This window comes from Heterocephalus glaber, unplaced genomic scaffold (genome assembly GCF_053883595.1).
Source record: "Heterocephalus glaber isolate CG9 unplaced genomic scaffold, H.glaber_assembly_v1.0 deba00001447, whole genome shotgun sequence".
In the NCBI taxonomy this organism is placed as follows: domain Eukaryota; kingdom Metazoa; phylum Chordata; class Mammalia; order Rodentia; family Bathyergidae; genus Heterocephalus; species Heterocephalus glaber.
The window spans coordinates 7,613,766-7,637,985 of record NW_028258299.1 but is presented as its reverse complement, the minus strand read 5'-3'; the positions used below and the strand labels follow the sequence as shown (position 1 = coordinate 7,637,985).

At 53.9% G+C, this 24,220-nt stretch overlaps 1 protein-coding gene across 3 annotated transcripts in view; it reads right to left on the bottom strand.

Moving 5' to 3' along the window:
- Tnfrsf8 (TNF receptor superfamily member 8) overlaps positions 1–23,767 on the bottom strand; it is a 56,196-nt gene extending 32,429 nt beyond the window's left edge. Inside the window, exons 1-2 of one of the 3 annotated variants that reach the window (XM_087214653.1) lie at positions 23,285–23,767; positions 9,633–9,720 (exon numbers count right to left, since the gene is read on the bottom strand). In XM_087214653.1, the coding sequence (XP_087070779.1) occupies positions 9,633–9,720; positions 23,285–23,347 (151 nt within the window). In that variant the 5' untranslated portion in view covers positions 23,348–23,767. Of the gene's footprint in view, positions 1–211; positions 279–9,632; positions 9,721–9,810; positions 10,003–23,284 lie in introns of those variants that run through there. The other 2 variants (XM_021243565.2, XM_013065058.3) reach the window with 2 other exon arrangements.
- Between the last annotated feature and the right edge of the window lie 453 nt (positions 23,768–24,220).

Genomic DNA, 24,220 nt, shown 5'->3' with positions numbered 1-24,220 from the left:
AGGGCTGCTGACTGTGTAGCCCTGACTAACTACCATATCCTCATTCAGGCTAATACAACCGATCTCTTAGTGGTATTGAAAGGATTAAAGGGACCATGAAGATAAATATGTGTAAAGTGCTACAGCAGTCCCTGGCACCCAAAAGCACTAGCTGAGCACTGGTGGTCAGCATTCTGGGCACAAGTCCTGTTTCTCCCCAGAGGAGAAAGACCTTGGGGATCCAATTTAGGCTGAGAGGAATGCAAATCACCCAACAATCCCTGCCTCCCATTGTAAGGGAATGGGAGACACAGGAGTTGACACTGACCCATGAGAGCATGACCCAAATAGACCAATCAGAAGACTCCATCTTCCTCACCACTGTGATTGGTTCAGTATGAGCACATGACCCAAGTAGGCCACTCAGAGTACTCCAACTTCCTCACTACTACTGTGATTGGTGCAGCATGAGCACATGACCCAAATAGGTCAGAGTATGCCATCTTCCTCTCCACTGTGATTAGTTCCCCATGGGCATGTGACCCACATATGCTGGCCAACAGGCCCTGTGTATGTCTGAATTTTCTTAAGCATAATCAGAAAAGAGACTTTGGCCTACTACAGAACTCCTGCTTTGAAAGGCCCCATGTCGTGGCCACTGTAGTGTGAGTGTGGGTGTGAGCAGGACCTACCCAAAAAGGAGGCAGCTCAGAGGCCAGCAGAGGACAGAATTGGAGAGAAATGGATTCCTGAGAATATCATTCACACCCTGAATTTAGGGTGCCCCGTGGACTTCTCTGTTATTAAGCTCATTCTCTTTCTTACGTCTTGTTTAGGAGCCAAACAGAGTTCGGCTTCTTAGTTACAACCACCAAATTAATCTCCCCAATGTTTTTGTACTCCTGGTTATTCTAGGGAAGCTCTAGACACCAGAATCATAAATACATAAACTAAAAACACAGGATTACAAAGGAAGCCAACAATATTGGAATATGGTTATTAAAGCATTAAAAAATAAATAGTAATCTATATGATTCTTTGTAACCTCATTCAGTAACAGGTTATTACTCCCATTCAAGGTAGTATTGAGCCTAAACAATATTTTGTGAGGCCGGGGATTTAGCTCAGTGTTTTAGCCGCCTGTTGCCCAAGCACAAGGACCCAAGTTCAATCCCCAGTACCAAAAAAAAAAAGATAGGTTAAACAATATTTTGTGATATCTGCTGTAACTGTAACATGAGAATCTCTGTGATTTCTACTGATGACAAAGTAATTACTGCTGTGTTTTGTCACCTGAATTCATAATGTAAAGAATTCATAAGGGAATTTTTGTCTTGTTTTGTTTTTCGAGGTAGGGTCTCGCTAGGTAGCCCAGGCTGGCCTCAAACTTGATCTCCTGGCTCAGCCTCCTGAGTGTGCCATGCCTGTCCATAAGCGAATTTTAATCAGAGGGTAATTAAGATAAGAATCCATTCAGGCTCTCGGGCTTCTGAAATCTACCCTACGTGGTGGCACCCTGTTCTAATAACACACAAGGACGTCTCTCAAAACTACAAGCCAGGGGCCGGGGATTTAGCTCAGTGGTTCCGCTGCCTGCCTTGCAAGAGCAAGGACCCAAGTTTGATCCCTGGTACCAAAAAAACCCCAAAAAATAAAAAAACAACTACAAGCCAAGGGGCTGGGGATTTAGCTCAGTGGTGCCACCAACGGCCTCTCAAGTACAAGGGCCTGAGTTCGATCCCTGGTACCAAAAAAAAACAAACTACAAGCCAGAGCCAGGGATTTAGCTCAGTGGTTCTGCTGCCTGCCTCAAAAGCACAAGGTCCGGAGTTCGATCCCTGGTACAAAACACAAACAAAAACACAAAACTACAAGCCTGATGGCTGTCATCCTCTGGCTCAGAAGACTTCAGTAGACCCCCACAAGTTGTGTCTTCACCGCCATCCCAGTACTGGGGTTGAAACTCAGGAAGCACTAAGCTATGCTCCTTTTCATTTTTAAAAATTGTATTGATAAGGGCCAGGTATTTGGCTCAGTGGTTTTGCCATCTGCTGCGCAAGTGCAAGGACTCAAGTTCGATCCCTGGTACCAAAAAAATAATAATAAATAAAAATTGTACTGATTGATTTGATTGATTGATTGATTGATACTGGAGATCAAACCTAGGGCTTTTACACTAAACTACATACCCAGCCTCTTTTATTTTGAGACAGCCTTTTTCTTTTTATTTCGAGAGGGAATCTGAGTAAGTTACGCAGCTTAGCCTCAGACTTGCGGCCCTCCTGCCTTGGCCTCCCCCGTCACTGGGATTACAGGTCCACAGCACCGTGCCCAGGACCCTAGAAGCCTCTCTGAGAGGTAACTCCTTGCCTTAAACTTTCGAAGGCTTTTCATGGCTCCCAGGGTAGAAACCTAGGTCTTTAGCGGGGCTAACACATGCATACACACAGCAAGGCCTCCATCTCCAACCCTAGCTCGGGGAAGCAGGTTAGATCAGGCTGAATACCATCTCCTCATGGAGCTGTCTGGTCATCTGGCCCTGCCCAGATGCCCTCTGGGTCCCTTTAAAATCTGTCAGAGCTGAGAATGTGGCACACACCTGCACTCAGGAGGCTGAGGCAGGAGGATTCCCATGAGTTCAAGGCCAGCCTGGGCTATATAGTGAGTTCAAGGCCAGCCTGAACTACATAAGGAGACCCTGTCTCAAAAGATTAAAAAAAAAACCAAAAAGTAAAAAAAACCAGAAGCTGCCCTAGGGTGAGCATCAGGCAGGTTGGGCTGCAGGAGCTTCACTACCAGACTCAGAGTGGTGAACTTGGCAGTGGGTTCTTTTTACACAGAGCTCACATTTGCTCAAGGTCCCAATTTAGGGGTCAAAGAAGGCAAAGTCCCTGCTCCCCTGGACCTTCCACTCCAGCCTTGGGAGAGAGAGCAGTCGGTACCAAAGGAAACTAGCAAGTTTGTTTCAGTGTTGCTGAAAACTCTGAGGACAATGAAGCAGGAGCCATGAGGGGGCAGGGGTGTGGAGAGAGAGAGTTCAGAGATTGGAAGGACAGAAGGTGACAGCCACACAGAGGCCTGGGGCAAGAGCATTCCAGGCAGGGGAACTGCCTGTGCAAAGGCCCTGAGGTCATGTGTGACTTGTGCAAAGAACAGCCAGGCCACGTGGGCTGGAGCAGAGGGAGCAGAACCGTGGGGTTCACCCATTTCTTTCTCATTCTCTTCCCATTCTCCAGACAGGTCTTTCCCACTGAGTGTCCTCTCATGCTCAGAAACCACAGGGCTGAGGCTCCAGCGTGGCGGAGGAGGTGATCTTAGAACTCGTCCCCAAGGGTCTCTGTCCCATCTGCTCCGCCCACACCCCACACCCTTTCTTGGATCAGCCTTTTCCCGACTCTCAGATGTTCTCCAAGCTTGCCCTACATTCCCATCAGCACCTCTCACCTCTGGCTCAGCATCAGGGTCACAGACAGACCAGGACGCCCACACAGACAGCTGCTCCTTCCAGCATCCGGCCCACCAGCCCCTCCACCTCCTAGCCCTCAGCTCTGGACCGAGGGATCTCACCACTCCCTGCCACCAGCCGCACTGGCCCCCGTTCTGGAGTGGCCCTTCCTTCTCACCTCCAGGTCTTTGCATATTCTACACCCCTAACCAGAACGTGCCCCCCACCTTGGCCTGGGCAGCTCCTGCTCATCCTCAGGGCTTCTTTAGATGCCACCCCCTTGAGGAAGCCACTCCTGATTACTCCAAGTGGCCAGGTCCCCCCCAGGCCATGTACCCAAGTGGCCGCACACCAGACGCAACACCACAGTCCTGGCCTTGGGTAACCAGAGCAGAGGCAAACATGTGGGTTTATCTGAGCCATGCTTTCTTCTTATGCTCTGGATGTGGGGCTGAAAGACGCTTGTTAAGTATCCCTCCTGGTGGGACTGGGGAGGGGCGGGGACCAGGCAGCTTGTCCAGGGTCAGGGAGGGCAGGCCAGCCACTGTGCAGACAGAAGTGTCACAGACACAAGAGACTAAGAGTGGGTCCCTGAGGTTCACGTGATGGAACTTAATCTCCAGTGGACAGTGTGGAGAAACCTTTGGGAGGCGATCAGGTCCCAAGTAAACTCCTTGTCCTTGCAATGTCTATCAGTGTGTAGGGCCATCATGCCCAGTGCTGTAGATGGACTGTGTCTGTCCAAAAGGCCGCTTGTTGGAAACTTCACCTCCAAACTGCATGTGTTCGGAGCCCTCTCCTCTCTGTGTCCTCACAAGGTCTCATCTCTGTGTCAGTGTCCAGATTTCCCCTTCTTATAAGAGCATCATCATATTGGATTAGGACCCACCTAGCAGCCTCATTTTAGCCTAATTGCCTCTTTTTTTTTCTTTGTGGTTTATTGAGACACAGTCTCACTGTGTAGTTCAGGCCGGCCTTGAACTCACAGTGATCTTCCTGCCTCAGCCTCTGGAGCGCTGGGATTACAGGTGTGCACCACCACATCCAACATCCTAATTGCCTCTTGAAAGATGCTATCTCCAATTATAGTCACATTCAGAGGTACTGAGGCTTCACCACATAAACTGGTGCAGGGGACACACAATTCAGCCCCTAATAGTTTACTTCCAGGGAATTCAAAGTATGACACCCTTTTTTCATGAGCAGATAAAAGAGTCTCCCATCTGTATAATACTGAGGCTGAACTAGTGAGGGCAAGGTGGTATCTGCACTCCTGTATGGGACCTGGTAGAGAGGAAATGCTCAGAACATGTTGATCACTGGATGGATGGATGGATGGATGGATGGATGAATCTGTGAATGAATGGATGAATGGATGGATGGATGGATCTGTGAATGGATGGATAGATGGACAGATGGATGGATGACTAGGTGGGTGGATGGATGGATGGTTGGGTGGATGGGTGAATGGATGAATAGGTGGATGGATGGATGATGGATGGATGAATGAATGAGTGAATGGATGGATGGATGAGTGAATGGGTGGAAGTGTAGGGAATGGGGATCTTTAGGCAGGGAGAAAATAGGGTGGGGGCTTCATTAGTTTTTCTAATTTTACTAGAGAAATTCCCCTGGGAACAGTCTCATGGAAAAGGGTAGAGAAAAGGGAAAACCAGAAAGAAAGAAAAAAAGCAAAAGACACAAGATAGCACAGGGGGCATTAGGGACTTACCAGAGAGAGGCAGCTAACAGTTGAGAAAGCCAAGTGCACAAAGCCCAGAAGCTGAGCTACCCATCCCTCCCCCCTCCAATAGAATGCAGGGGAGGCAGAAGAAGGAGGTGGCTGCTACCTTTGAGGAAGGCTCTTATTCAGTACATTCAAATATATGCTCACATCTATATAGTAACATCTGTGCACATGCATTCACTCTACAGTCACTGTACTACTACAAGAGATACACACACACCCTTACCAACTCCAAGCTAACCATGGATAAGTCCCATCCTAACCAACCAGCTGCTCACACTGGAGATAAGGACAACACAAAGCCCACTAACAGCAATCCACACCCAGGCAAGGGATGCCCAGTTTAACCCAAGGGCATCCCAGAAGCCAGTCAGGTTGTGACACATTCCAGGTGGAGAAGGGGCCCTGGCACCCAATAAAAGCAGCCAGTAACAAAGCCCCACTGGTCCTCCATCTCTGAGGTCCCCTGCCTCGGTTCTCAGCAGGGCACCTGAGAACCTCTCCCTTTCAAATAAAGTCTTTTCCTTCCCAAGCTCCATTCCTTCAATTCATTACTGGTGCTCAGTTTACAACAGTGAGGGTGGGACCCCCACACATGGCAGAAGGGTGGATGGGTGGGTGGATGGTTGAGTGGGTGGGTAGATGGATGGACAGACAGACGGGTGGACGGATGGATAGGTGGGTAGATAGGTACAGACCAGCCATCTAGAAGCTTTTCGCCCTCCGAGGCCACCCCTTCTCTGAGCTTTTTTTTTGGAGACAGGGTCTCACTCTGCAGTTCAGGCTGGCCTTGAACTCACAGTGACCATCCTGCTTCAGCCTCCTGAGTCCTGATTACAGGTGTGCACTGCCACACGTGGCTTGAGCTCTATTTGAGCAAGACTCCCTCTGTACACAGTATGCCACTTCTTGTCTGGGGGTAGCTCCTGGGAGCTGGAACCTTGCCTTCCTCGCCTACATACAGCAGTGGCTCTATAAACACTTGTTTTGTTGGGCCAGTCTTAGCCCCTTCCACCTGCTTCCTTCTCCTTTCTCCACACTCACATACTTCCTCCTAAGCATCCTCCTGGCAGAGTTTTTAGGATGAAATAAAGACAACACTGCTGGGCATGGTGGTGCAAACCTGTAATCCTAGCACTCGGGAGGCTGAGGCAGGAGGATCCCCACAAGTTCAAGGCCAGCCTGAACTACATAGCAAGACCCTGTCTCAAAAACAAAAAGAAAAGAAATAAAGAGAACACGGAGGAGACCCCGGAGGGGTGGGCAGGAGACAGCTGGTCACCTGGCTCCAGCAGAGAGGGGTGGGGGATGACAGAGGGGGATGTCACAAGGAAGAATATGCTAGGGCCACCAGGCCATATTCATTCTCCCTTCGTGTAAAACTTTAGTGAGGACCTAAGAGGTACCAAGCCCTGTGCCGGGCTGGGGACCCTGCGGGAAGACAGGTGATGGCAGGGGAGCAGGAGAGAAGCATGTGAGGCCTACAGTGAGGTCCATCCAAGCAATGAAGGGGTCTGGTCAAGACGGCCACACTGAAGCCTTTCAAGGACCTAAGCGGGTAAAGAGCCCAGCCTCGGGGCTGACGCACAGCACCCATCACTGTGAATGGTGGTTGTCTACGGCGCAAGGAGAGCGCTTCCTGGCCGCAGGAGTATGTAAGGGGAGCGCGGGCGCAGCTGTCCGGAGGGCTGAGAAGGAGGGGAAGGGTCCCAAGGTGCCCTAACTTCTGAATCTCTAAGGCCTCCCAGCTTCCTTCCTCCGCCGCCCACCCACGAGCAAACCCTGCCGCACAGCTGAGCACTGATGAGCGGCAGAGCGCGGGCAAAATGTCAGAAATTTCCCCAAAACACGGAAGGAGGGGGTTTTGTGGGTTTTTCGTTTTTCCTCTGCGGCTTACCCGGAAGCACGGGGTCAATAAAACTCCTCCCATTGCGCCACCCGCTCCGGGCGTCTGGTGTCCCCCAGACTTCCCAGGGTCTTCCTAAGTCACAGCTTCTAAGTGAGGGGCCCCGGGAGCCACCAAGGAAGTTGCCCCCCCCCACCGAATCTGGGTCAGAGGGGGTGGGCAGGAGGGTCTGTCTCTCTCCTGGTGGCTGGAACGGGGCCCCGAGGAAGTTACAGAGCACAGGGGACACAGCACTGGGGCAGAAGCGTGTGGGAACCACGCTCTTCGTGCTGAGCTCCAAGGAAGGAGGTGGGGACAGTGGACCCTGGAGAGACAGGCACGCGCATGGGCCCAGAGCCTTGAAAGGACAGGGCAGAAGGAGCTGGAAAGACACCAAGGGGCCTTGCTGTAAGAACAAGCAGGGAGGCTGGGTGTGGCGGCGCTCACCTGTAATCCCAGCACTTAGGAGGCTGAGGCAGGAGGATCGCCATGAATTTGAGGCCTGACTGGGCTACTTAGCAAATTCAAGGCCAGCCTACACCGCATAGCAAGCAAAATAAGTAAGTAAGTAAATAAATAATAGACAAAAGCAATGAACATTTTGTTTGTTTTGGTACCGGGGATCGAACTGGGGTCCTTGAGCTTGCAAGGCAAGCAACAGAACCACTGAGCTAAATCCCCAGCCCTGAACATTTGCTGGAAGGATGGTGCAGGGAAAAGCAGATGAGAGAACAGACAGGAGCAATGTAGGTAGAGGGATGGGGGATGGACGGGGGGACAACGGGAGGGGGACGGGAGGGGGATGTTCTAGACCGAATGCTGCCCCCCATCCATGTGATCGAACACTAACCTCCCATGTAACCGTATTCAGAGACAGGGATTTTAGGAGGTACTGTGTAAAGTTAAATGGGGTAAGAGAGTGCAACCCTAATCCACTGGAAGTGGGGAGTGAAACACAGAGACAGAGAGACAGAGTCAGAGAGACAGAGACAGAGATAGCTCCCCACCCTGAGTGACGGAAGAGGAGAGACAGCAGCCAGCAGCAGGGACGACAGCCTCACAGGAATCAGACCCTGCAGGAACCCTGACCTCCTTCCAGCCTCCAGACGGAGGGTAAATAACGCCTGGTTTGCACCAGCTTCAGTCTGATGGCAGGAGGGTGGGGCAGGGCTGGGGGACCATTAAGTTCCAAGCCCGGAAAACAGCAGGAATCTGAAATCAACGTGAAGCCATTCAAAGGGCAGGAAAGGCCAGTAGAGCGCTGCTGTCCCCCTCCACTCCTGGGCCTCCTGCCTGGAGACAGAAAGTATCCAAGCTTTTCTGCTCCCCACTCCTGGGCTCTGGTGGCTGGGGCTCCACCCACATCCCCGCAACATCGGCTCCCAGTGACCTACGTGTCACAGCCCGTCACCTCCCTGGCCACAGCAGGACAGGAGCGCAAGGCTGGACAGATGTCCCCACCCTACCCTCTCAGGAAGCCCTCCAGACGCGCTCGCCCACCCCCGTGTCCCGCCAGGCTCAGAGCCAGCCACACAGATTTCCTCCCACCTCCCCTGTCCCAGCGACTGCCTCTCCTCCCTCAATGACCTCTGTTTCAAGAGACCGGAGACCACAGCACAGCTTGGTCTCGGTCCTCACCCCTCCACAGCTACTGCATGGCCCTTGGGACTTTTGATGATAACCACAGGGGACCAGAATGCCTCACAACCTTGTTCTCTTTGCTCACTGCCTTGGGCCTAAGTATCATTTGGAGAATGTTCCAGAAAGCTTTCCTGGCCCCTCCCAGGCACCAGCGTTGGCCTGGGGCTGGGTGAGCATCCAGGACTCTCCTCTCTCCCAAGAGCTCTGCAGTGCAGAGATGGGACAAACACTAGTTCTGGGCTGGAGCAGATGAGAACCGCACAGGGTTTCCAGGCCCAGAACAGAGGGGCCCATGGGGGACGTGGGCTGTCCAGGCCCTGGGGCCATGGGGTTCCGGCCCCAGCCAGCTTCACACGTCCCAGCTCTGGGACCCCAGGCAAGTTACTGAACCGTGCAGGGGGCGCCCAGCAACCTCAGCTGCAATATGAGACTGAAAAAGGTAAGGGCGACTGATGAGATGACCCGCTGCTCCTGACGTCCCGGATGAGTACACTCGGCGAGTGTTCACAAAGAGGCAGCTGTGAGTTAAAACAAAAACTCACAGAGAGGGACTTTTTGGCAGCAGTTGCAACAAACCCAGCCTCCTGATTCGGCCGACCCTACCCTTCCACGGTCCCAGACCTCTGACTTCAGAGATGGCTCTCAGAACCTACCAATCTCTCCTACCATGGAGAAAGATCTTTTGCAAAAGGGAAGGGGACCGAGAGATGAAGGGAGGGAAAGGAAAGGGATGAAAACAGAATTGAGATTTGTTACATGCGTGGACCGACTGCCCACGAGGAGTGATCACTATCCACTGCAAACATGCACTAATAAAAACCCTGTCGCCAACTCTGACGATGACTGTCAGGTGTTTTCCGCACTCACCAATGCCCCCAGAGGGTCATAACCTGAGAGCAAAGATCCCCCTGTCCCCACCCCCAGCCCCCACTCACCTGTTGAGCAGCGGTAGCAGCACTGCCCTGCAGCCCTGTTGTAGTAGCGGCTGGGGTCTCCCGCGCAGGTGGCCACAAGGGGTCGATCCTGCAGGGCCAGAGAAGCTGGTGAGACCCGGCACATCCCAGACATCCACCCTCCCTCCAGCCAGTCCATTGCTAGAGGCCTGGTGTCCACCTGCTGCCAGGGTCAGGCCTGAGACCCAGTGCACGTTACAGAAGGGCAATCCAGACAAGAACTCCCAAGCCTCCGAGGCCTCCAGCCGTGCCACCCCGGACCATCAATCCTACCGGGCTCCAGTCACTATTCCCTCCCCTGGATTAACATGTGCCACGAAGGTCCCCACTGACCCAACTTCCACACAGCAGATTGGTTTTGTCTGCTTTTGTACTTGCCAGAGAGCAAATTATAAAAGCCTGTTCTCTTGCAACCAGCTTCTTTAATTCAACCTTATATGGTGAGAATCATTTGCACTGTCACAAATGGCAGGTGGCCAGCCGAGAGCATAGCTTTTGTGTGCGTAGTTCAGGCTGACCTTGAACTCACTCTGCAGCCCAGGCTGGCCTCAAACTTTCCACAATCCTCCTGCCTCAGCTTCCCAAGTGCAAGGATCACAGGTTCGAACCACCCCCCCCAACTTGTATGCTAAATTTGTATGCCAAATTTTTTAAAAAGTAGGTTGTCTGACCTTCCTTGTTACTGTCTTTGTTCTGGGTACAAACCCTTTGCTGGCTGCACCTACTGGAAGCAGCTTCCTCCATTCCCTCCTTTCCATTTCCTTAATGGTATCTCTTGATAAACAGCTGTTCTTAGTTTTAATACCGAACACCTCATCAACCTTTTCTTTTTGAGTTAATGCCCCTTTTTTTGAACTCAGGTTTTCGTGCATGCTAAGCAAGTACTCTGTGACTGAGCTACACCTCCGGCCCTTTTTATTATTTATATTCTGAAACAGGGACTCCTTAAGTTCCCGAGGCTGGCCTTGAATTTGTGATCCTCCTGCCTCAGCCTCTCAAGAAGCTGATGCCCTTTATATCTTGTCCTAAGAAATGCTCTACGTCATTCAGATGGCCCCTAAATGATCTTCTAGACAGTATGGCTTCAGCTTTCATATTCAGGAGTCTTTATGGGGCGCAATGGAGGTCTTGGGTTTTTTTTTCGGACTCCCCAACATGTTCCTAGGGCTCTCTGAACATTGAACCCCATCATTAGATTCAAAAGCGGAAGTTCTCTGTTGGGATCCCAGGGAGGAATTGGGTTCTTCCTGGGGAACAACAGGAGAGAGTACCAAAGCTGGTTCTGGTTCGGGAAGACCCAAAATGGGAAACTCTGGGAGGGGAAGGAGCTGGGCCCCAGGCCTAGCGCTTTGTCTTCCGCATCCAAGGCACTGCCTGGCAGAGAGGAGGGGCCTCCTGTGGGATGTGGGGCTCTTCGTTTGGGGGAGCAGGAACCCCCCCCCATCTGGTTTAGGGGTCGCCTGGCTCAGCTGAACACTCGGGAGAAGTGTGGAGACTGAGCTGGACCCTGGTGTAATCAGAGAGCAACAAAGGGGAAGATGCGGCCAGAAGGGGGGTGCGTGGGCGGTAATTACATCATTCTTTCTCTCTCGCTCTTTTTCTTCTGTCATATCCATTAACTTAAAACGATAGCTATAACCCAACATCTGGGGTGGGAGCTGCAGCTCAGCGGTAGAGCTTTATCTAGCATGTGGGAGGCCCTGATTCTATCCCAGGACCGCAAAACACAGGAACAGCAACTTGACGTGCAAGGCACAGTCTCCAGGCATTGGTGCATCTCTTCTCATTTCCCGGGAGCCCAGGGCTTTCAGCCTTCCCAGGTCATCCTGACTCCCAGGGTCTCTCAGGGCAGGGAGCTGCCAGGACCTTCTGCAACCCCTGGACCTGCAGCGTCTCCCAGGAGCAACCCTGCTAGGCTGCTGAGTGGGGGAATTCTGGGCCCTGCCCTGGGCTCCCCCTCCCCGCCTGGCCCGTCAGCTCATTGACAGCTACAGAGCCTGAGGGGGCCATGGCTCCTGGGGGGCCTGGGGCCAGCTGAGGGGGATCTGCTATGTACCCCAACCTGCCACCGTGCCCTGGGCCATGGCAGGGTGGAGAGACAGAGAAGAACTGGTTTTGGTGCTTGCTTTCACCCAACTCCTCTTTTATGCGGTGCCCCAACCCTGCGAGGCCAAGCCCCCATGTTACAGATGAGGAAACTATCATTTGCCCAAGGCCACACAGCAACTACGTGAGAGAGGAGAGTGGAGCCCCATTGTGTCCCCAGTTCTCACCTCTCTCTAGACCACAGGCTGATTATCTTTAAAAGGCCTGACGGTACTGAGAAGGACACCATGTCCCCTCTGAGGTTTTCCTACCCAAAGCCCATAATCTGGATCAAATCCAAACTTTCTACAAAACAAGTGTCCTGAATTCTTTTAAAATGTCCGTGCATAAAGAGCCGAAGAATGCTCTAAAATGGCGAGAACAGAGCAGTGATGGCTGAATGGGACATGGGAGTCGGATCCTGAATGGAGCGAGGGAGGGACCGCCATGATGGACACCGTGAGGAGAGGAGGGAAGGGTCGGCAAAATAAAATAACAGTGATAATGTGTATGCGTGAAGGGGGCAAGAAATACAGCAAGTATACAAAACCACGTGTGTAAATAATGGCACCCCCAGGACCCAGGTGCTGGGCAGCAGGTGGCAGCTCTTCAGCACGTCTGTGACCGCCGCCTGCCACCAGGGGGCGCTGTCTCATTGTCCCTTGAGGCTGAGGGGGCTCAGCCAGGGTGTCGCACACCTGTCCCTCGGGGTCTCCCTGAAGCCAGTAGAGGACTGGGGACCCCATTTTCCATCATGTGAGACATGGAGAGGGGCCCAGGTGGGGACACGACTCAGCCCCGTACCCCAGTATCCACCCCAGCCCTCCCAGGCTGCAGGACCGGGCTCCCCAGCAGCGCCACTGGGGAGTTTTTGTTGTCTGTGATGTCATCGCTTTACAAGAACCCCGAAAACGGGGTCAAGTTCATTGACACCTGCTGTTGTGAAACCCAGCAGCTCCAGAAGGCCTTGTTACTGTGGCAGCCAGCTCGCTTGGCAAAGGTCCTGCTTGGGCTCACACTGTACGGCCAGGTCAGGATCTGAGCATGCTCAGCTGGCCTCTGACCATGACAAGAGGGACACCCCTGCCTTCCCAGGGCACGCCAGGGTGTAAACTGGAGGGAGGTGGCACCCGGGGCTCTGGGTTCACCCCGGCTCATGGCTCCTCCTGCTCCCTGGGAAGAGAGAGGCCACTGAGAATTGGCTGAGGCCCCTGGCTGGGAGGGAGGGGTGGGAGGGGGAAGCCCGAGGCCTCCAGGGGGGCTTTTGGGTGGGGTTCCCCACAGGCTGGAGGCAGAGGGAGGTCTCCACAGGGGGCTGCACTGTCCAGCCACAGCTGGTGGCCCAGCCTGAGCAGCACCGAGGCGAAAAGAGCAGCCCGAAACCTAGCACCTCTGGGCCCGATTTCAGGTGGCTTTGGTTTTCCCTAGGAGCTGCTAAATTTCACTTTCAAAAAGCCCCACTTGCTCTCAGCCGCTGGGCCACACCTGTGGGAAACCAGCCCGCAAGGTGAGTCAAATGCAAACCCCCACAAGGAGCCAGCGCTGGGCAGGAGCCAGGGCTGGGCATACAGGGCCCGCCCTCCCCCCCCTCCTCCCTCCCCAGTGCAGACAGCTGGCTGCTCCAGGTGAGATGCATCCTGGAAATGTGGAAGCTAACCGAATGGGAAGCTGCATTTGACAAGATCCCAGAAGAGTCACAAGTCTTTTGAAGACTGGGAAGTGCTGAACAGAAGGAAAAGAAAAGAAAAAAGTATAAATGCTGCATTGTTTGCTTCTGGCAGGAAAAGTAATTCTAATAACTGACAACTATTACCCCATTTTATGGATGGAAAAATCAAGACACAGGGAGGTTAAGACAGTTTGCTTAAACCAGGCTTAGGGGCGCACACCTGTCACCCTAGCACTCTGACAGGCTGAGGCAGAAGGATTGAAAATTCTAACCCAGCCTGGACAACTTAGCAAGACCCTGTGTGAAAATAAAAATATATATAAAAGGGCTGAGGATGTAGCTCAGGGTGGAGGTTCTGGGTTCAGTCCCCAGTATGACAAAAAAGAAAGGAGAAAAAGAAGGAAGGAAGGGAGAGAGAGAGGGAGAGAAAGGGAGAAGGGGGGGGGAGAAGGAGGAAAAAGCTGCCTAAAGCCCCAACTAGGCCACAGCAGCAGGCTTTGGACCCATCCTGCCCTCCGTCTTCTTGCTGGGCTCGCTGCTCAGGCGGGGGCGCTGCAACCAGTGCTGTGGGACCCCTGCCCACACCCCAGACACCGACTGCTTAAATGCTTCCTGGCTCCCACCCGGTCCCTGGTTCTGCCTCTGCCTTGCAGTTCTCCCCGCACCCACCGGCTGTTTCTCCCTTCCCTGCCATGCGGGTGTGACAGTGGCCGTGTGAGGGTCCCCTGCCCGCGTCCCCCCACATCCCACTCTGCTCTCCTCCGCTCGGTGGGAGACACTCATGGTTTCCAACACGACGATCCACAAAGCCGCGTCCTGCCCGCCCACTGGCCCTGCCCCAGCATACCCCTTGCTCCATCCAGCCGCCGAGCAGACCCCCGCCAGACCCCCGCTCACCCATTCATCCTTGGGACTCCCTCATGGGCACCACTTCCTAGAGAAGCTGCTCCAGCCGCCCCGCCCAGCTCCGGTCTCAGCAGCTAAACTCCAGGTGTCCCAGGACTGCGCACGTCCTTCCCCAATGCGCTCGGGTCCTGGAGGATCCGGTCCTCTACGCTTCCAGCCCTGGTCCTGTCTCCTTGCTGCTGGCCAGCGAGAGGGCGGTGCCAGCCTCCTCCAGACCCCAGACCCGCGGCCCTGCTGTGTTCGGGTTGTGGGTTCAGTGTGTCCCCCAAGCATTCATGTGTTAGAAGCATGGTCCCCAGGGTGGCAGGTAGGAGGTGACGGGAGATCAGAGGGACTAAAGCTTCTCTTGTCCTGCGGGACCAGGTGGTTAGGAAAACAGCAAGTCCAGCCTCCTGTGCTCTCGGGTGATTGGAGTGATTGGATTATGGGGCTCATTGCCGACTTGCTGTTTGGAGGCCGCACCTGGTCAAAAGAAGCAGTCGTGGGGGCATGGCATGGACCTGTCCATCTCCCTCTAGGCTCCTCCCTTCGCTCCCCACTTCCTTCCTATCCACCACGAGGTGAGCAGCTGTTCCTCCGCCATGCACTCTGTTCCCTGCCCTCCTTCCTTGGAGCCAGCTGACTGCACAGAAACTGAGCCAAAATAAACCTCTCCTCCTTTGAGTTGCTGGTGTCAGGTATTTTGTCCCAGTGATGAGGAAAGTGACTAAGACAGAAGACTTGTGTGATTAGATTGGTTCCACGCTGCCAACCCTCGACCATATCCCCATCCCATGCTCCTTACATCCACCAACTCCCGTTTGGCCATGTTAAGGTAACACAGGCTTGAGGATCGGGGTGTAGACACTTAGGTGACTAGGATGCTGCTGACTCACTGTGCTAGTGAGGGAATTCCACCACTTACAGGGCTGTGTCATCTGATCCTAGGGGACCCCGGACCCCTCTCTCACCCTGAGCTCCAGGCCAAGCAACACCTAAAATTGAAGTCATCCTGGCCGGCCCTGAACACACTGCAGGTTCACCATTTGGTCCCGGGTCCAGACAGCTCCCTTTGGGCTCTCTTCCCTACGGGCAGGAGCCCTGTCATGTTCCCCCACCTGTGGTCAGCAGAATGGCACCCTAAAGACGTCCACCCCCAGGATCTATTCCTATGCCACCTTTCATGGCAAAGGGGGATGAAGGTAGCCAATGGAGTGGAGGCTGTTCATCTGCTAGCCCTGAGATGGCCCTGGGTTATCTGTGTGGACCCAGTCATCAATCACAGCAACCTTAAAAATCCAAGAGGAGGGGCCAGGGCTTTAGCTCAGTGGTTCCGCTGCCTGCCTCGAAAGTGCAAGGTCCCGATTTTGATCCCTGGTACCAAAAAACAAAACAAAACAAAAAAACAAGAGGACCTAGTGTGGTGGCACTCTGGAAGGCTGAGGCAGGAGGACCCCAAGTTTGACCCCAGCCTGAGCAGCATAGTGACTTAGCAAGATCCTGTCCCAACGTTAAGAAAACGTTTTTTTGTTTTTTTGAGATAGAGTCTCACTATGTAGTCCAAGCTGGCCTGGAATTCACAGTGATCTACCCACCTCAGCCTCCCGAGTGTTGGGATTACAGGCATGCAACACCACGCCCGCCCCCCACAAAAAAAATTTAAAGGCCTGGGAATGTAGCTCAGTGTAAAGAACCTGGGTTCAACCCCAGTACCATGAAAAAAATTATTTTAAAAAACAAAACATAAGAGAGAGGTAGAAGAGAGACTCAAAGACTCAGAAAAAGAGATGTGGATGGTGACAGAAACAGGGTCAGAGAGAGGCTGTGTTGCCCGCTGTGGAGGTGGAGGAAGCAGCCTGAGCCAGGGAATTCAGGCGGCCTCAGCAGCTGGAAAAGCCAGGTGAAGGACTGTCCCCTGATTGTCACAGGAGTGCAGCCCTGCTGCACCTTGCTGAGCCCTGTGACAGCCATTTGGGACTTGCAAACAACAGAACGGTAAGAACTAAATTTGTGAGCCCGGGATTTAGCTCAGTGGTTTTGCTGCCTGCTGCGCAAGCGCAAGAACCCAAGTTGGATCCCCAGTACCAAAAAAAAAAAAAAAGAACTAAATTTGTGCTGGTTTTTTTTGGGGGGGGTACTGGGTTTTGAACTTGGGTCCTTGCTCTTGCGCAGCAGGTGATGAAACCACTGAGCTAAATCCCCAGCCCATAAATTTGTGTTGTTTTAAATGACTAAATCTAGTCGGGTGTGGTGGTGCATGCCTGTAATCCCAGCACTGGAGGGGCTGAGGCAGGAGGATTGCCACAAGTTCAAGGGCTACGTAGTGACTTCAAGGCCAGGCTGAACTACATAGGGAGACTCTATCTCACATACACACACACACACACACACACACACACACACACACACACACACTTGAGTCCAGCCCAAGAGACTTAGCCAGACCCTATATCAAAATTAAAAAATAAAAAGGGTTGGGGATATAGCTCAGTGTGAAGGCCGTGTGTTCAATCCCCAATACTGGAAAGAAAAAAAAAGGGGGTGGAGCCTGGGTCCCCAGGGGCCCTCTGGCTTTCCAACCCCTAAGGCGGGCCTTGGGTCCCTGCACAGGCTCAGCCCAGCCACCCAGGGGTCGGTGTGTGGCCTGATGTTTCCTCCAGGGCCTGCGCTCAGGGAGGGCCATGGGACCAGGCCTTTCCAGAGGGAGGGGACACTGGGCTACCACTGTGGCCAGGCCCTGACTACTCAGCAGCCCAGAGCACAGTCCCATGAGAAGGTGAAGGTTCCGTTAGGGCTTTTGTGGTCCTGGAGGGTTGGAGCCAGGGCTGCATCTGGCACATAGCGGGCAATCAGGGATGTAAGGACCAGGCAACGCCTCCCGGAGCTCTCAGCCCTAAGCAGATCAGAGGACCCCAGTGGAAGCTGCCAGGAGGAGGGCAGATGTGGCTTAGAGCCAGAGCCCTAGCCAGGCAGGCATGGGGCCTGGGTTCCATCCCCAGCAAGGAGGAAGGGGCGGGAGATTTGTGATTCTCCCACCTCAGCCTCCCAGAGTTCTGGCACTGTAGACACGCAAGGTGCCTCTGGCCCCCGTCTCTCCCGAGGCCTTGGTGGAGCTGATGAGGCCATGCCGCATGCGCAGTGAGAAGCCACAGCATAGGCTCTGCTTGGGTTCCAGTGTGTGCCCCAAAACGCATGTGCTGATCTCAGTTCCCAGCACAAAAACTACGACAGTGTCAAGCACTGTGGCCTCTGGGAGTGATCGGGCCATGAGGTCTTGGGCTTCACCAACGGGTTTCTGCTGACAAAAGAGGCCAAAGATTTTTCTGTTTGTTTTATTCTGAGACAGGATCTCCCTAAGTTGCTACATTTCTCAAGCTGTCCATGAACTTGCAATCCTCCTGCCTCAGCCTCCCAGGTGCTGGGATTACAGGCATGGGCCACCACGCCCAGCTTTAGGCCTCTCAGTTTGATCTCCTGTCCTCCTTCTGGCCCTCTTTGCCCTTCTGCCACAAATGATCAGCGAAAAGGACCTCACTGACTTTCCAGCCTCCAGAAGTATAAGAAATAATTTTTTTCTTTATAAATTACTTAGTGTGTGGCATTGTGGTTGGTTTGTTTGGAGAGAGAATCTCACTGTTAGTGCAGGCTGGCATCCAGCTCACAGCGATCCTCCTGCCTCAGCCTCCCAAGTGTTAGAATTACAGGCATGTGCCACTTTGCTCAGCTATGGCCCCATTTTGTGGATGGAGAAACCAAGGCACACAGAGGCGACATATGGTGTCTGATGAAACACAAACTGAGCAGCCTGACTAAAAAGTCTAAAACCCCGGCTTGGTGCTGCACCATCTCCCCAGACAAAGGGCAGATTCAGCAAGATGCAATGCAGCCTCCCAGAGATGTCACAGCCTAGAGTTCAGGCTCAAAGGGCGTGGTCATGCTGGGTTATCTGTGGATCCAGGCACCACAGGCCTTTGCTGGAGGCAGCCAGAAGCCTAGGGCAAGAGAGAAGGCGCTGACGACTCTCCGGGAGGTGAGGCCGGGCCCAGGACAGCTGCAGCTCCTGGCTGCTGGAAAAGGCACAGAAACAGACTTGGCCAAGAGGGGACTCGGCCCTATCGGCTCATTTTATTTGTTTTTTGGTTTTGGGGGGTACCGGGGATTGAACTTTGTACCTTGCGCTTGTGCAGCAGGCGCCAGAACCACTGAGCTAAATCCCCGGCCCTCTATCAGCTCATTTTAAACTCCAAGCCCCAGAGCTATAAGACAGCAACCTACGTCGTGCTTGCTCACCCCATTTGTGACAATTCGTCTCAGCAGCAACGGCTCCTGGGCTACGTTAATGGAAGTAGGTGACTTGCATACGTGAGGCTGGCGTTGCCTGGAATTCTGCGCTGGACTCTGGTAGCAGAGACGCCACATCCAGGGGCCACACTGGGTGGGAGGGCACTTTTCTCCCAAACATTGCAACCAGATGCCGAGCCCCAGATATGGACCCCTCTTCCCCTGGCCCCACCCCCAACCTGCTTGGGCATCCTGTAGACGCTGGCTCCATCCCCCCAGCACAGTGGCCTGGCAGCTCCTGTCCTGCGGCCCCACAGTGCGTGTGTCACTGGATGTCACTTCCCCACCAAAATCCTCGCCACAGCACCTGGGGTCTCTGTGACCTACCACTTCCCTGCCGCCTGCGCCTCCCTCGCTCCACCCGGACGCTGGCTTCTCCTGCTCCTCAGCTGCTGGAGACCTTGGCTCCTTTTGCTCCTCGGACTCTCTGCTCGTCTCCCACACATTGGCTGATGCGCCCCTCCATTCCCTGTGTCCCACCTCCTCTGGGCATTGTCCTGCCTCTTGCCCTACTGTGCTGGGCACGGAGGTACCTGCAGCACCAGAGTGCCCCCTGGCCCACAGTAGGTGCTCCATAAATGTCTGGGGAATGAATGCATGGGTAAGAGCAGCTTCTAGCCCATGCCACGTGATGATACACACGGGAGGACCCGGTCAGGGCCTCCCCTCGCTGAGGGGTGTTTCTGAGGGGAGAGGGAGACACTGGCTTCCAGGACCAGTGGAGGCTTTGAGGAAATAGATTTCAGCACATCCCAAAGAGCGAGGGTCGGAGCTAAGCCAGGGTGGCATAAGCTGTGCTGGGAAGGAGTGAGCCCCTCGTCACTGGAGGCAAACACCCAAATGATTACCTGGGATGGGCCTGGACAGAAGCCTGGAGGAGCTGCACCTGGTCCAGGGCAGCTGCCTATTGAAGATTTACTGCATGGCTGGATGGTTGGATGAACGTCACCGAAGGACTTAGAAATGCAGTGAGCAACCAGCCTGAGTGGTGCATAAAGTCCCTCCCCAGCCAGGCTTGGTGGTGTACATCTAAAATCTTAGCATTCAGGAGGCTGAGGCGGGAAGATCACCAAGAGTTCGAAGCCAGCCTAGGCTACACAGTGAGTTCAAGGGCAGTCTGAACTACATAGGGAGACCCTTTCTGGAAAACACCACAAACAAAAAATCCCTCCCCACCAGCGAGGCCACAGAGAACCCTGAGTGAATTCCCATGGAGATTCTGGAACAACCCCCCACGGGCACCCGGCATCCCCCAGGGCGGTGCTGGGAGAAAAGAGACTGACGGGATCCACAGCTGCCTCCTTGGACCATATGCGCATCCTGTCTGGGACTGGAAGTGGGGACTGTGATCCTGGGGACAGGCACCGCAGGGTCAGCCCAGAGGCCACACCGGTCCAGCTGGGACCAAACATCTGTGCAAGGACCCCTGGCCCCATGTTCCTCCTGACGGGTGTCTTAGGAGAAGGGCTGCAGCCAGCATGCCCGAACCTGGGGATGAATCACAGCTACTTGAGAAGCACCCGTCTGGGTCAGATATGAGTGGGAGCAGCAGAAGCTTCCAGTAAGGGCTGCCCTCCTCCCAGCACAGGCTGCTCTTGGGCTGAGTAATGCAGCTCCCCGGCCCCAGGGTGCTCTGGCTGCCCCAGCCCCACGGCAAAGAAGGGGCCCTTGATTCAGACCAGCCAGCACTATGGGCCTGGTGGCACACTCCAGTTATTCCAGCTACTCAGGAGGCTGAGGCAGGAGGATCACAAACACAAGCCTAGCCTGGGCAATTTAGCGAGACCCTGTCTAGAAATAAAATAAAAATTTAAAAGGGCTGGGGATGTATCTCGGTATGAAGGCTCTGGGTTCAGTCCCCAGTACTGCCCCAAAAAAGAAAGGGAGGGCCGGGGATTTAGCTCAGTGGTTCCACTGCCTGCCTCGCAAGTGCAAGGACCTGAGTTTGATCCCCCGTACCAAAAAAAACCCCAAAAACAAAAAAAGGAAGGGAGGGAGAAAGAGAGGTCGGGAGGGATGGAAGAAGGAAGGAAGGAAGGCAGGGAGGAATGAAGGAAGGTGTCAAGCCTGTACCAACTTCCACTCCCACCTTCCGGTCCTCCATTCTTGTGCATCATGTGGGATTCCTCTCTGTGGCCCCAGAAAACCCACCTTTCCCAAATAAAACCAGAAAGCCTCTCCTGCCCTCTGGCCAAGACTCCAAAACTCACTGTGAGCTGCCACTGTGCAGGGTGACTGGCTTAAAGTGGGGCACCAGGCTTCATGGAGTCCCCAGCACAGACGCCTTCATGAGAGCCCCCCCACCCCCACAGAGCCAGCTCCATTCAACTAAGGGAAGGATCCGAAGCTCCCGCCCAGCTGGAGAGAAGACATTGGGGAATTCTAAGTCCACTGAGTTCAAGTTTGCAGAAAATCACAACCTGTCCCCATCCCAGGGTCCCTGAAAGAAAAGGGTGGAGGGGCAGGGAACAAATTCCTCTCTCCTGATTTGCACCAGAGTAATTCCCAGGCTGGATTACAAAACCACTGCTCAGGAGGGCGGAGATGGGCAACATCGAGTCTCTTTCTCAGAAAGAGCACATGCCGGCCTCAGACGCCAGCTGCAAAAAGTCAGTCTCACCAGATCAGCTGGCGCTGAGGGGAGGGCTGAGAATTCAAAGAACTGCAAACCCTGAGTGGAAGTTCTTAAGCATAGGCTTAGAGAAGCTTCCTGGAAAGGGGGAGATGGACAAGGCTCGAGGGGCCTCAGGGAGAACCAGGCAGGCAGCGCCTCCCCAGTCACCTCCCAGAAGGATGTCGCAGACAGGTGCCAGCCTCCGGGGCGGGGGGGCGGGGGGGTGCAAACAAGACAGTAAGGACAGATGGGTGTCAAGGTCACCAGATACAAACTCTGATAAGATCGAGTGTCAGTTAGGATGTGGGGAAGTCGCTGCCCTGGCACGTTGTGGGAAGACACTGTCCAGCCCCCCTGGAAGGCAGCTCGAGGCGTCTTCTTTTGAATGAATTTGCATTCAGCACTCTGAGTGTGCTCTTCTTCACCCCTTCTCTCAGAGAAAGAATCCCACACATTCCCCCAAATCGTCCACACCGGGCTGTACATTATGAGAGCAAAGTAACAGAAAATAATGTGATCCCCGGGCACTGTGGTGCACGCCCGTCATCCCAGCACTCAGGAGGCTGAAACAGGAGGATTACCAAGAGTTCCCGGCCAGCCTGGGCTCCATAGTGAATTCAAGGTCAGCCTGGACTACATAGTGAGACCCTGTCTCAAAAAAAAAATAATCAAAAATAATAATAATGAGGTGGCACCCATACCACTCATTCATCAGGGCTATATTTTTTTAAGTCCTCAATTTGTTTGACTGTTTTTTAATGCTGGGGATTGAACTCTGGATCTTGCATGTGCCAGGCAAGCTAGCTTCTACCACTGAGCTACAACTCCTCAATTTGGGAGAAGACTCTACTGCATCTTAAGTTAAGCAGAGGATCTATAAGTATCAGTGGGGAACTCATTCTGAGATATATTGTGGAATTTTAAAAGCCTAATAAAGTATCATATGTATGGCAGGTTAGAGTTGATGGAACATCCCACATATTCCTTCAAAACCATAGAAATGTGGACGTGCATGGAAAAGTTCTCTGAAGGAAACACTAAAGTAATGAGGGTGGTCACATCTACAAAGGAATCCGAATAACACAGTGTCAAGGAACTTAGCTTTTATCTGCAGCATTTATACTTTGTGGCTTTTAGGATTGATTCACATATTTTGTAATATTAAATAAACAGCATTTTTTTAATTCAAAAAGGGGGTTGGCTCTGCTGAAAGGAAACACAGGAGCTGCAGCCACCAAACACCAAAGCCTCCATCCCAGCACTTCCAACATTTCTCTGTCCTTTTATTCCCCCCAGTCCCTGGCACCCCAAACTCGGAGTGTCCCCCAGACATGGGCGGGGCGAGGGGATCTGGGGTTCTCTACCCAGGGCCCTGCCATGGGGTCCCACACTGCCCCCTGGCAGATGGAAGGGGCACCTCCCCCTCATGTCCCCTTCCCCACAGAGCGACTCCCCCTGCAGCCCGCCTGCCTCTCTCTTCCCCTGCACGAATGGGACTCAATTCAGAGCAGGCCCCCTCTTCCCTCTTCGCGTAGGATTAGAGGGCTGCTGCCCCCCAGCACCTGCTGCTCTTCCTTCCCTCCCTTGGCTCCCCAGGTCCCCGGGCTCCACTGCTGTGGTAGATCACGGCTGAGCAGTGCGTGCCCCCCACCCCTGCCACTGTGCCCAGTTCAGTGCTAGCCAGTAGGACGTAGTGGGAAGTCAGGTTTCCTAAAGCACTTCCCAAACTCACTTCGAGGCTTCCCCTGACAGGCCCCAGACCCTCACAAACGCCTCTCTCCTCTTTCTCTCGCCCTCAGTTCCATTAACATCGAATGAATGAATCCATCCCAGCAACCGCGGGTTTGGGGGCTCAGAGCCCTTCAGCCAGCCTCCCACCTGGGCCACACGCACCTTGCCAGGCCCCGGCTGGTCACCTGCGCCCGCTCACCCCAGCAGGGTAAGGAAGGTGGTGAGTGCCCTGTCCTCCGCGCTGCTCAGGCGCCACACTCGGGGACTCTAGACCCCTGGCGCCTCCCCAGGTTCCTGTCACCCCCTTACCTGCGGGAAGGCTCGGAGTGTCCCCAGGAGCGACAGTGCCAGGGCAGCGAGGAGAATGTGCATCCCTGCAAGGTGGAGGAGGCCCGCACGTGCCTCGGTCTGGAAGCTCTCAGACCAGCGCCTGCAGCTGCCTCCCTCCACCGCGCCTCTGGCCGCCGGCCGCAGGCACGCCGTGCAGTCAAAGTGGCAGCCCTTCTCCAGATTCAGCCTTAAACCTTCCTCCTCCGACCGCTTACCACTACCCAGGGCGGCTTCCAGGAACAAACGAGGCCAGTAGCTGCAAAGAAGAGAGGGGCCAACACGTGCAGAATGACTCAGGTCAGCCGCCAGCCCCGAGGCGCCCCCTCGCTGTTTGAATGGCCTGCCCCGGATTTGATGAGCCAGTCCCAGCTCCAGGGAGTTTGCTGCTGGCCCCAGGAGGGCTGGGGGCGGGGAACACAGCTGGGCCCCAGAAATGGGGCACCCCTGGGAGATTAGAACCCCCCAGGGGTCCTGAGGACCCCACCCCTCCTGTCCCAAGGGAAGGTGACACAGTAGCAGTTTCCTGACAGTGCATTAAGCTGAACGTCTCCCATGCTCTCGGGGTTATTTGCAAGGGACTAATGGAATCAGAAGACTACAGAGAAAGCAACCACCACCCACTTATCCCTATTCATAAATATTTGCTGTAAAACGTGTTGGTGGAAGGAGGATGGATGGATGGATGGATGGATGGATGGATAATGGGGGGGGGTGAGTGGGTAGGGTGTGTAGGTGGGTAGATCCATGGATGGGTGGAGGGATGGATGGATGAGTAGGATGATGCGTGGATGGGTAAATATGGGTAAACAATGGGTGGGTGGGTAGTTAGGTGGATGAGTACATGGATGATGGGGTGTGGGTGGTAGACTGTGGGTGGATGAATGTATGGAGCAGTGGGAAGATAGGTGATGTATA